This window comes from Pleurodeles waltl, chromosome 5, assembly GCF_031143425.1.
Source record: "Pleurodeles waltl isolate 20211129_DDA chromosome 5, aPleWal1.hap1.20221129, whole genome shotgun sequence".
In the NCBI taxonomy this organism is placed as follows: Eukaryota; Metazoa; Chordata; class Amphibia; order Caudata; family Salamandridae; genus Pleurodeles; species Pleurodeles waltl.
In genome coordinates this window covers 741,753,577-741,767,231 of record NC_090444.1, presented here as the reverse complement: position 1 = coordinate 741,767,231, position 13,655 = coordinate 741,753,577, and the positions used below count along the sequence as shown (strand labels likewise).

At 43.8% G+C, this 13,655-nt stretch overlaps 1 protein-coding gene across 2 annotated transcripts in view; it reads right to left on the bottom strand.

Moving 5' to 3' along the window:
* The window catches only part of ANAPC1 (anaphase promoting complex subunit 1), a 614,893-nt gene that overhangs the window by 229,636 nt on the left and 371,602 nt on the right, over positions 1-13,655 (bottom strand). For both annotated transcript variants that reach the window (XM_069234703.1, XM_069234704.1), the window contains exon 34: positions 10-86. In XM_069234703.1, coding sequence (XP_069090804.1) covers positions 10-86 — 77 coding nt within the window. The remainder of the gene's footprint in view (positions 1-9; positions 87-13,655) is intronic.

The following is a 13,655-nucleotide window of genomic DNA, read 5'->3' as shown; positions in this document are numbered from 1 at the left end:
TCTACTTACGCAAGTGTCTCAAGGTTCAGGTCCTCAGATGTTGGCAGTTCTGTGGCATGAAGGGATATGCTGTTCTCTCGAATGATCTATAAATTGAAAGAAAAGCGCACATGATAGACCACTTTCAATTTTCATAAAAATTACTGAGTGGCTGTATGGCTTTTCATGCTAGCTACACACTAAGTTTTCAGTTCTAGGTCTTCCTTTTAAAAATAATTTTTCAGGAACATGTTTGTACAATTGCAGTGAGCCAAGACTACAAAACACTCAAATGCACAGATTTATTAAAATGGCAATTAGGCCTGAAAACTGGATGTTCATTTGGACGATAGATTTATTAATTCAGCCTAACTGACCCATGGGTGTATTGAGAGGATCAATTGATCCAATGATCAGGGGAATCTTTAAAGATGAACAAGTTACTTACCGTTAGCAACAATCTTTCTGGTAGATACCCTAACCACAGATTCCTCACCTTGTGAATACTTCCCCAGGGATCAGACTGGAACTGGAAAGTCAAAAGAAGCATTCCTGATGTTCTGTGGCTCTGCACCAACATCATTCCACTCTAGAAGTGAGGAGCGAGGCTGAACTTGCGTCACTGAGGTGTGCTGACTTTTGAAGGCTTATCTGTGCCCTCAGACGCAGAGCCCAGTAACAAATTGGCTTGACCAGTGCAGAGAACTCTAGTTTGGGATCTTTTTAGATGGAAAAAGAGTCCATTTCACAGAATGGGGAGGAAGGAGGGTGGTGAGGATTCGGTCAATAGTTATCCACCAGAAAGAATGTTACCAAAGGTAGGTAACTTGTTCTTCTGATGGTTACTTCTAACTGCAGACTTGTGAATAGATACCAAAAGCAGTACCTCCTATGGTAGGTCTGTGGAATTCTCAGACCATAAAAAGTCCTGTAGATGCAATCCCGACAGAACGGACTGTCAAGGCAATAGTGCTTTGTGAAAGTGTGTACAGATGCCCACATAACAGCTTGACAGAAATCAAAGACAGAAATTCCGCAGGCCAGCACACAAGTAGCAGCCTTGGCTTGAGTAGAATGAGCCCTTAATTCAGAAGGCTGCTTCCTAGCAAATGCATAGCAGATTTTAATGTAGAGGACTATCCATCTAGAGATTGTTCTTTTCTTCTTTGCCTCGCTTTTCTTTGCTCTTTAAAAGTCCATAAAGAGCTGATTATCCAACCGATTGTCTCTGGTTTAATCAATGTAAAAAAGAAGGGCTACTGGGATTCAAATGATGGAGTCTCTCCTCTCTTGACAGGTGAGAAGGAGCACCTAAGGGTGATAGCCTATCCAACAGGAAATACTGTAATTGCTTCAACAGGAATTACACTCTTTTCCTTAGAACCAGTTTGTCAGGAAAAAATGATGTGTGAGGCTGATGGACTGAGAGTGTCTGAAGCTCGCTTACATGCTAACCCAAGGCATTAGCAAGTATAAAGACAAATTTTAATGTTAAAAGGCACAGTTGGCGATGGTGCATTGGCTCAAAAGAGGTGCACATGAGGAAGATCAGGAGAGAAGTCTGCCACTGACCCAATCACAGTCTAGCAAGTGCAACTGTGGGATCACAAGGGGCTTTGGTGGAAACAAATGCTGCAAACCTTTGAGGAACTTCATCACAACACGTGATTTACAAAGATGGCTGAACCGTAGAATTGCCAAAAGAGCTGACAAATAGCCTTTAATGGAGTTCAGAGTAAGTCCTTGCTGGACCAAAGACAAAATAAACAACAACACTTTACAAAGTTTATCTTGTAGCAGGATGGTAGGTGCCACACCAAGCCACAAACTTGTCCCAACGTCTGGCACTGTTTTTGTGGATGGGTGCTTGGATGCCAGAATAACATCAATGACCTCAGTAGGACGATCAAAGGAAACTAGCTGACAGAGCTTAATCTACAAGCATGGAGGTGCAGTTTGTAGAGGCCCCTGCATGACCCCTGCCTTGATGCTACAATAGTAGACTTTCAGAGGCGCAAAACATTGTGGAACAGGACCAAAGATACCAGTCCACCCTGCTTGTCGTAGTACCACATGGCAGTGTTGTTGTCTGAGAGGACCTCCCATTGATGGTTGGTACAAAGGCCTACAACACTAAAAAGATCGCACCTAACTTCAATAAACTGATGTGGAGACGGGTTTGATCAACACCTTTCCCAAATGGCCTCCCCAACTCAGAAGTGATGCACCCGTCATCACTATAAGCTCTGATTGGGGAAAGTAGTCTGCCAGTGGCCAACTGCGGATATTTCGCAGACTCCTCTGCAACCTGGATGGAATGCAATAGCTTCCCCTGCTGCTGTGCCCACTGGGACTCCAGAGCTCACTGCAGAGCCCACGTGTGCGATCTGGTGTGAATGACTAGCACGATGCAGGAGGCCAATGGTCTCAGCAACCTCAATGCCATCCTCACCAAGAATCAGGACAGAGGCTGAAACATCTGATCATAGCCAGAATGTCCTGGACTTTCTGATTTGGGGGGTGGAAGGTATAAAACTGCAAAGTAACCACAATGGCTCCATTAAAAGCGAACATCTGCAAAGGAGTCGGGTGTGACATCACCATGTTGATACAGATTCCCAATGACTTGTCCTTTAGCAGAGAGCTGTTGAGAAGGAGAAGTTCTAAAAAAGGACAGAGGCCTTCATTCTTCCTCGGTACAAGAAAGTAGCAGTAGAAGCATCCAGTTCCAACTTCTGAGGCGAGAGCCCTCTCTATCGCCACTCTGCCCAAAAAGCCAGAACTTCCTACTGCAAAAGGGATAGGTGACCATCAGTCAGCTGTGCTGGTTGGGGTTGACGGCACAGGGAATTCGAGAGGGTAGGGTGTAGCCCCACTGAAAAACATGGAGAACTCATGTGTCCAGGGTGAAGTTTCGTCACCCTTGAAGGAAATGTTGGATACTGACATCTACAGGGTGGAAGTGTGTCAAAAAGTGGTTTTGCAGTTGTGGTTGTTGGTGGGTCAGAGTACTAAGAGCCATGGTCTCATCCGCTAAAGGGCTGAGAAGTTTGTTGTGCCAGCTGTATGGCCTGGTGCTGGAAAAATTGAAAATTCCTGGCATATCCATGAATGGGCAGAACTGTTGGGAAACTGCCTGGTAGGGGCAGATAAACCCATGGAATGTGCTGTGCTACGTTTTTCTTTAAATCCTTCGAGGGCCAAGTCTGCTTTCTCACTGAAAAGGGGAGAGCCATTGAATGGCATTTGCACCAGAGATGCCTGGACATCCCCTGAGAAGCCCGTAGACCTCATCCAGACGTGTGCCAAAGCACCACACGTGTGCCGCTTTCTGACCCATGCATTAGGTTGTGTCAAGGACAGACTGAATAGCAAATTTTGCTGCAATCCTGCTGTCTTGGATTGTTTGAGCTAAGGATGTTCACAGATTGCCCGACATTGTCAGTGAGATTTAGTCTCCCATATCCCACAAGACATGAGTGTAGTGATCCAGAAGGCAGATGGAGTTGACAGAACTTAGGGCAATGCTGCAGAAACAATCACGCTTGCCAAATGACTTGATGCATTTAGATTTGTGGTCCAAGGGTCATACAGCAAACAATATGGTTTACCCTGCAGGTGAGCGGAAGATCCACCAAACTCTCCAGCATTGGGTTTTGAGTCAGGGTCGTCCAGCACAGGTTTGGTGTGAGGAGCTACTTGCCTATTGACTGAGGGGCCCAGAGCATGAATTTACCAAAGTAACGAAGAATGCTAAGTTAAATGGCAGGAGAAGTTCAGTAGGTGCCTGGTCAAGCAGAAGGTCTGCTGTGAGGACACTGGTCTTTACCTCCATTGTAAGGAGCTGCAAGCCAAAAAACTACACAGCCCTTCACATGACAACAGTGAAGGAAGCAGTCTCCTCTGGGGCAGGACCAGGGAGAGCGAGTAGTCCAGTGTCTGGGGAGTGTCCACACCACTGGCATCTTTTCACCCCACATAGAAAAGCAGCTTAATTATTGTTGTAAAAAAACAATCTGCTAGCTTATTAAAAATCTCATGGGATCGTGCCTAGAGGCAGGGTTGATGGTTCAGAGACTGATAACGCCTTGCCAAGAGTGAGCATTTTCCTCAGTGCTTAATGAAGACTATATATGTAATTTGAGCAATACCTTAGTTTTGCTGGCTATGTTGGGAATAGCGGGCATCTTGTTAAGTCACTCGAAGGATAAATAGGAGTTCGTCCTTGGGAGAGTTCTACATGACAAGAAACGGCATAATATGTCCGAATTTCCCCATAAAGTATCCAGAGATGTCAGACAAACTCATACAATTCAACAACTTTCATAGAAAATATATCGCTCCCTTAACAGTCAGGATCCAACTTTGCCTGTGGATTGCCCAAGATGTGGTTCGGAACAGGAAAGCTTCAAACCGATAATATGGAGTGCCCCAGAATTAAGCAGTTCTGGTAGATGGTGGGTACTCTCCTGAGAACAGTTTGTGTTGCATCTGCTATATTATACTTGAGGACTTCATAGTTGGGCGGCCACCACCCAGATAAATGCAAAGTACGGACAAAATTTGCTGATCTTCTGCTAATACTACCCAAAAGTCAGTGAGTAGTCCTACAACAGAAGAATGGATTAGAGCAGTCATTTTCTGGAATAACTGTAAAAGCCAGGTACTATTCAGAGAGGAGGTCTGTGGCCTTAAGTAAACATTTAGGGTGAATGGTTGAAGGCCTTCAAGCAGGCCACCAAGAAAGCTTAAATTAGTAATTGAATCCCACCCCATGCATTTCATATTTGGATATATGTTGTAAAAAAACACTGGGCCACCAAACTTGGAACGCTTACTTTCCCACCTTTTACATGTACAAGTGGGGCTGTTATCTTAACCCTTGGAACATTCAAAGTAGTTAATATACCACATTTGGGGACATCCCTAAACTTCATCCCCTTTTCCCTCCACCACTAATATTTATATATATATGGAAAATGTCACTTACCCAGTGTACATCTGTTCGTGGCATGTTCAGCTGCAGATTCACATGCAATGCACAGTTCCTGCCATCTAGTGTTGGGCTCGGAGTGTTACAAGTTGTTTTTCTTCGAAGAAGTCTTTTTGAGTCACAGGACCGAGTGGCTCCTCCTTTTCGGCTCCATTGCGCATGGCCATCGACTCCATCTTAGATTGTTTTCCCGCATAGGGTAAGGTAGGAGTGATAGAGTGAGAATAGAAAGATGTCCGTGCAATTTGATAGAGATGTATGTACAAAGTGTAAGTCAAGGAATATTTATATACATATGTACAATTTCGAATTATAACTTAAATGGCTACAGGCTCCTGGGGAGGAGGGAGGGTGCATGTGAATCTGCAGAGGAACATGCCACGAACAGATGTACACTGGGTAAGTGACATTTTCTGCTCAGTGGCATGTGTAGCTGCAGATACACATGCTATGCATAGACTACAAAGCAGTAATCCTCCCCAAAGCGGTGGTCAGCCTGTAGGAGTTGAGGTTGTTTGAAATAATGTTCTTAGTACAGCCTGTCCTACTGTAGCTTGTTGTGTTGCTAACACATCTACACAGTAATGCTTGGTAAACGTATGAGGTGTGGACCAAGTGGCTGCCTTACAAATCTCTGTCATTGGTATGTTTCCTAGAAAGGCCATTGTTGCTCCTTTCTTTCTAGTGGAGTGTGCCTTTGGTGTAATGAGTAGTTGTCTTTTAGCTTTCAGGTAACAGGTTTGTATACATTTCACTATCCATCTGGCTATGCCTTGTTTGAATATAGTGTTACCAGTATGGGGTTTCTGGAATGCGAAGAACAACTGTTTAGTTTTACTAAATGCTTTTGTTCTGATGATGTAATACATTAGAGCTCTTTTTATATCTAATGTATGCAGTGCTCTTTCTGCCACTGAGTCTGGCTGTGGGAAGAAGACTGGGAGTTCCACTGTTTGGTTTAAGTGAAACGGTGAAATGACTTTTGGTGGAAATTTTGGGTTTGTGCGGAGAACCACTTTATGTTTGTGTACTTGTATAAAGGGTTCATCAATAGTGAAAGCCTGTATTTCACTAACTCTTCGTAATGAAGTGACTGCTACTAGAAATGCCACTTTCCAAGTTAAGAATTGGATCTGACAAGAGTGCATGGGTTCAAATGGTGGACCCGTGAGTCGTGTAAGTACAATATTAAGATTCCACGAGGGTACTGGTGGAGTTCTTGGAGGTATGATTCGATTTAGGCCTTCCATGAAGGCTTTAATGACTGGTATCCTAAATAGGAATTTTGGGCCAAATGTATCAAAGCTTTTTGCATTTGCAAAATAGCGATTCCTTAAAATTGCGACCCTGTTTAGAGAGTCGCAAATTACGACTCTCTAAATAAGAAATCGCAAATAAGGAATCCTTATTTGCGATTTCTAAAGCACATGTAAGAAGCAATTCCGTAATGCGAATTGGGCATTAAGGAAACGCTATTTACCACCAAGTTGAACTTGGTGGTAACCATGTGCAAATTTTTAAAAATGCATTTAAAATGCATTTTTAAAATTTACATGTAAAGCACACATTCCCTTTTGGCATGTGTGGACCTTACATGTTGTAAAAAAATATTTTGGGGTGCAGCAGAGGGGGCCTAAGGCCCACAGCACCCTGGACTTTGCATTTCCAAAAATTGCAAATTCCAGTTAGGAATTCGCAATTTTGGAAATGCAAAAAAAAATCGCTAATATGGGCCTACATGCCCATAGGTGCGAATGGGGGCCGGTATCGTAATTTGCGATTCGGTAATAGCATTTGCGATTTTTAAGAAATCGCTATTACCGAATCGCAAATGTGATACATTGCATTTTGCGAATCAAAAATAGCGATTTCTTAAAAATCGCTATTTCCGACTCGCAAAATGCATTCTTGATACATCTGCCCCTTTGTCTGTTTATTTTGCAAATAAGCCGAAATTGCAGTGAGGTGTATTTTGATGGATGAAAAAGCTAAATTTGCTTTTTGTAGGTGTAGTAAATAACCTACGATGTCTTGTATGGACGCATCCAAAGGTGTGATGTGTTTTGCTTGGCAGTAGAAAACAAATCTTTTCCACGTTAGCATAACACTGCCTGGTGGTAGGTTTTCTTGTCTGTTTAATGACTTCCATACACTCATTTGGAAGATTCACATAGCAAACTCTAAGATTTCAGGAGCCAGATTGCTAGATTGAGCATTGCTGGATTGGGGTGTCTGATCTGCTGTTTGTGTTGCGTTAAAAGATCTGGTCTGTTTGGAAGCTTGACGTGAGGTACTACTGAGAGATCAAACAGTGTGGTGTGCCATGGTTGGCGTGCCCACGTTGGTGCTATAAGTATTAGTTTGAGTTTGTTTTGACGTAGTTTGTTTTCTAGAAATGGAATTAGTGGGAGAGGGAGAAAAACGTAAGCAAATATCCCTGACCAGTTGATCCATAGAGCATGGCCCTTGGACTGAGGGTGTGGGTACCTGGACGCATAGTTTTGGCATTTTGCATTTTGGTTTGTGGCGAACAGATCTATGTCTCCCACTGACGAAAGTGTTTGTGTAGTACCTGGGGATGTATTTCCCACTCGTGAGTTTGCTGGTGATCCCGACTGAGGTTGTCTGCTAATTGATTGTGAATCCCTGGAATGTATTGAGCTATTAGGCGAATGTTGTTGTGAATTGCCCAATGGCAATTCTTTTGTGCTAGGAGGCAAAGATGCGATGAGTGTGTTCCCCCCTGTTTGTTTAAGTAGTACATCGTTGTCATATTGTCTGTTTTGACAAGAATGGGTTTGTGAGCCAGAAGATGTTGAAAGGCTCTTAGTGCTAGAAAGACTGCGTTTACTTGCTGTCCCACTGTCCCTGTATACTGTGATTGTTGAGGTGTGCTCCCCACCCAATCATTGATGCATCTGTAGTCAGAATGGCTTGAGGCACAGGGTCTTGAAAAGGCCGCCCTTTGTTTAAATTTGTGGGATTCCACCACTGAAGCGAATAGGGTGTTTGGCGGTCTATCAACACTAGATCTTGGAGTTGACCCTGTGTCTGAGACCATTGTTTTGCAAGGCGCTGTTGTAAGGGCCGCATGCGTAACCGTGCGTTTGGGACAATTGCGATGCATGATGCCATCATGCCTAGGAGTTTCATCACAAATCGGACTGTGTAGTGCTGATTTGGTTGTATTTTTGGCAACATGGTGTGGAATGATTGCCCCCTTTGTGGGCTTGGACTTGTAATCGACTTTTGAGTGTTGAGTGTAGCTCCCAAGTACTGCTGAATTTGGGATGATTGCAAGTGTGATTTTTGATAATTTATCAAAAACCCTAGTGTGTGTAGGGGATCTATTACATAACGTGTGTGATGTTGACATTGTTTTTGAGTGTTGGCCGTTATTAGCCAATCGTCGAGATATGGGAATGCATGCATGTGTTGTCTCCTTATGTATGCTGCTACTATGGCAAGGCATTTTGTAAATACTCAGGGGGCTGTTGTTATCCCAAAGGGTAATACCTTGAATTGGTAATGCTTTCCTTGTATAACAAACCTGAGGTATTTTCTGTGAGCTGGATGGATGGGTATGTGAAAATACGCATCTTTTAAATCCAGTGTTGACATGTATTCTCCCTGTTTCAGTAATGGGACTACATGTAGTGTTCTGTTTGAATGTATAGGTTGAGAGTCCTGAGATCTAATATTGGCCTTAGCGTTTTGCCCTTTTTGGGAATGAGGAAGTACAAGGAATAGACCCCTGTTCCTTTTTGTTGATGAGGTACTAGTTCTATGGCTTGTTTTGTTAATAGTGTCTGCACCTCTGTTTGTAACATTGCTAGATGTTGCAACAATAGTTTGTGCACTTTTGGGGGAATATCTGGAGGAAAATGTGTGAATTCTATGCATGGTTACCATGTTGGATAATTGATAGTACCCATGTGTCTGTTGTGATGTGTGACCATTGATTGGGAAACATTTTCAGTCTTCCTCCCACAGGGAATGTGTGTTGGGGGAAGGTGATGGCAAAGTCACTGCTTGTTGTTAGTGGCTTGCTTTGTTGATTGGAATTTTCCCCTGGATTTGGGAAATTGCCCTCTGAAGGACCCTGGAAAGCCCCCTCTTTGATACTGTGATTGGTATGAGGGCTTGGTTTGTGAGGTGGATGGTTCTGATGGATGTGGCCTGAAACCCCCCCCTATAGTGCGGCTTCCTAAATGTCCCTTTGAATTGGGATGAGTAAAGCGCTCCCTTCGCTTTGCATGTGTCCGTATCCTTTTTCATTTTTTCTATGGCTGTGTCCACCTGTGTGCCAAATAACTGTTGTTGGTTGAATGGCATGTTGAGGACCGCCTGTTGAATCTCAGGTTTAAAACCTGATGATTTGAGCCATGCATGGCATCTAATGGTAACAGGCGTATTTATTGTTCTTGCAGCTGTATCAGTTGAATCTAACGCAGACCTTATCTGGTTATTCGTTATTGCTTGTCCCTCCTCTACTACCTGCTGAGCTTTTTTTTTTTGGTATTCTTTGGGTAGATGTTGAATAATGTCCTTCACCTCATCCCAATGAGCCCTGTCATATCTTGCGAGGAGGGCCTGTGAGTTTGCTATGCACCACTGATTGGCTGTTTGTGACGCTACCCTCTTTCCTGCCGCGTCAAACTTTTTACTTTCCTTATCTGGAGGGAGTGCATCTCCAGAGGACTGCAAGTTGGCCCTTTTCCTCGTCGCGCTGACCACTACCAAATCTGGGGGCAGCTGTTGCGTGATAAATACCGGGTCGGAAGGTGGTGGTTTATACTTCTTTTCTACCCTTGGGGTTATGGCCCTTCCCTTAACCGGCTCCTGAGAAATCTGTTGGGCATGTTTGAGCATACCTGGGAGCATGGGTAGACTTTGGTATGTTATGTGTGTTGAGGACAATGTATTAAAAAGAAAGTCATCCTCTAGTGGTTCGGTGTGCCTGCTTACATTGTGGAAAGCTGCAGCCCTAGCCAAAACCTGTGTGTAAGAGGTGCTTTCTTCAGGTGGAGAGGGTTTTGACGGATAGCCCTCTGGGCTGTTGTCTGACAAAGGGTCATCATAAAGATCCCACGGGTCTGTGTCCTGATGTGACTGCACAGTGTGTGTGGGTGACTGTGCAGTAGGTGTAGCAGGTGGAGAAACAGTTCTTTGAGGCGAATGAGGAGGAGACTGTGCTGGGGAAAACTGGTGTGGCGTAGATTGCTCTCTTGGCACTTTAGCCTTTGGCTGATCAGTGTCCAAACATCCTTGGAAAGCCAGCTTTCTTTTAAATTTGAGGGGAAGTGCTGTGAGGATCTTGCCAGTATCCTTGTGGATCTGTATCCTGGCCCGTCGGTCATCAAATTCCTCCATTTGTTGAATTTCTTCCTCAAATCTATGGCGTTCGTTAAGCTGTTTAGAAAGTCCATGTTCCTCAATGTATGAATGTTTTTTCGGCTCCGAAGCCGTTTTTTTCGGTACCGAAATGCACAGGGTGATAGGCCTCGGTTCGGAAAGAGACTTTCGGGGTCTCGACTCGACCGGTGTTGAATTTTTTCAGAGACTGTGTCTCGACTCGAGTCCGAAGACTTCGATGTGGGTGTGGCCTTTTTCGGTGCCGAAGGTGTTGCTTGGTCACCGCTTGATTTTTTCCGGGTGGAGCCATGGCCTTCCGGCAGTGGCGTCCCCGAGGCTTTTTGTTTGGTCTTGGTCTGGGCAGGAGTACTCACATGCTGGCCTGCTTTCGGTGGTCGGTCGACGTCGGATTCGCCCAAATCAGATCCTTGAACGGAGATGGCAGTGTGGATCATCTCCTCTTCTTCCGCGTTGAGGTGTTCGGTGCTCTTCGACGCCATTTGTAGTCTTCTCGCCCTTCGATCCCTCAAGGTCTTCTTGGAACGGAAGGACCTGCAGGCCTCACAAGTATCCTCTCGGTGATCTGGTGACAAACACAGATTACAGACCCGATGTTGATCTGTGTAGGGATACTTTGCGTGGCACAGAGGGCAGAATCGGAACAGGGTCTGGTCCATGAGGCTTTGACGCTTCTTTCGGTCGGGCTGACCAGGCCCAGGTTGGGCACGGGTTCCCCAAATGGGCAACCGAAGGTGTGTGTCCGCCGGTACCGAGGTATCGATGCAAGATGGGGCGCGATCGAGAACAATACCGACGGATTTCGTGATTTTAGAAGTTTTCCGAACCAAACAGCCGGCGTGAAGAGGAACACGTCTGAACCCGATGGCGGAAAGAAAACAATCTAAGATGGAGTCGATGCTCATGGGCAATGGAGCCGAAAAAAAGGAGCCACTCAGTCCCGTGACTCGAAAAGACTTCTTTGAAGAAAAACAACTTGTAACACTCCGAGCTCAACACTAGATGGCAGGAACTGTACATAGCATGTGTATCTGCAGCTACACATGCCACCGAACATATGTGTGTGTGTATATATATATATATATATATATATATATATATATATATATATATATATATATATATATATAGTGCAGATTCACATGCTGTGCACATCCCGCCATCTGGTGTTTGGCTCGGAGTGTTACAAGTTGTTTTTCTTCGAAGAAGTCTTTTTCGAGTCACAAGACCGAGGGACTCCTCCCATTTCGACTCCATTGTGCATGGGCGTCGACTCCATCTTAGATTGTTTTGCCCGCAGAGGGTGAGGTAGGAGTTGTGTATGCTAGTAATAGTGCCCATGCAATAGAGTGAATGCGTATGTACATAATAAAGTTTTAAGTAATATATGTACAAATGTACAAATGTTTAAGATCTACTTCTAAACGGCTACAGGCTGCCGGGGAGGCGGGTGGGCGCATGTGAATCTGCAGCGACTAATGCCACGAACAGATGTACACTGGGTAAGTGACATTTTCCGTTCGATGGCATGTGTAGCTGCAGATACACATGCTGTGCATAGACTAGTAAGCAGTTATCTCCCCAAAAGCGGTGGTTCAGCCTGTAGGAGTTGAAGTAGTTTGAAATAATGTTCTTAATACAGCTTGACCTACTGTTGCTTGTTGTGCAGTTAGCACATCTACACAGTAGTGCTTGGTAAATGTATGAGGCGTAGACCATGTTGCTGCCTTACATATTTCGTTCATTGGAATATTTCCTAGAAAGGCCATGGTAGCACCTTTCTTTCTGGTTGAGTGTGCCTTTGGTGTAATAGGCAGTTCTCTTTTAGCTTTAAGATAGCAGGTTTGAATGCACTTAACTATCCATCTAGCAATGCCTTGTTTTGAAATTGGATTTCCTGTATGAGGTTTTTGAAAGGCGATAAATAGTTGTTTTGAATTTCGAATTAGTTTTGTTCTGTCAATGTAGTACATTAGTGCTCTTTTGATGTCTAATGTATGTAGTGCTCTTTCAGCTACAGAATCTGGCTGTGGGAAGAACACTGGTAATTCTACCGTTTGATTTAAGTGGAACGGTGAGATTACTTTTGGTAAAAATTTAGGATTGGTCCGTAGAACAACTTTATTTTTGTGTATTTGAATAAATGGTTCTTGAATGGTAAATGCTTGAATTTCACTCACTCTTCTTAGAGATGTGATGGCAATTCAAAATGCAACTTTCCACGTTAAGTATTGCATTTCACAAGAGTGCATGGGCTCAAAAGGTGGACCCATGAGTCGTGTTAGGACAATGTTGCGTGTAGGACAATGTTGAGGTTCCATGAAGGAACTGGTGGTGTTCTTGGTGGTATAATTCTCTTTAGGCCTTCCATAAACGCCTTTATGACTGGTATCCTAAACAATTAAATTGAGTGCGTAATTTGTAGGTAAGCAGAAATTGCCGTAAGATGTATTTTAATGGAAGAGAAAGCTAGGTTAGATTTTTGCAAATGTAGTAAGTACCCTACTATTTCTTTTGCAGATGCGTGTAAAGGTTGAATTTGATTATTATGGCAGTAATAAACAAATCTTTTCCACTTATTTGCATAACAGTGTCTAGTGGTAGGTTTTCTAGCCTGTTTAATGACCTCCATACATTCCTGTGTGAGGTCTAAGTGCCCGAATTCTAGGATTTCAGGAGCCAAATTGCTAGATTCAGCAATGCTGGATTTGGATGTCTGATCTGTTGTTTGTGTTGTGTTAACAGATCTGGTCTGTTTGGCAGTTTGATATGAGGTACTACTGAAAGGTCTAGTAGTGTTGTGTACCAAGGTTGCCTTGCCCATGTTGGTGCTATTAGTATGAGTTTGTTTTGACTCAACTTGTTTACTAGATATGGAAGAAGTGGGAGAGGGGGAAAAGCGTACACAAATATCCCTGACCAGTTCATCCATAGTGCATTGCCCTGAGACTGATGTTGTGGGTACCTTGATGCGAAGTTTTGGCATTTCGAGTTTTCTTTTGTTGCAAATAGATCTATTTGTGGCGTTCCCCACATTCTGAAGTAAGTGTTCAGTATTTGGGGGTGAATTTCCCATTCGTGGATCTGTTGGTGATCCCGAGAGAGATTGTCTGCTAACGGATTCTGAATCCCTGGAATAAATTGTGCTATTAGGCGAATGTGGTTGTGAATCGCCCAATGCCATATTTTTTGTGTTAGGAGACACAACTGTGTCGAGTGTGTTCCTCCCTGTTTGTTTAGGTAATACATTGTTGTCATGTTGTCTGTTTTGACAAGAGTGTATTTGTGGGTTATTATGGGTTGAAATGCT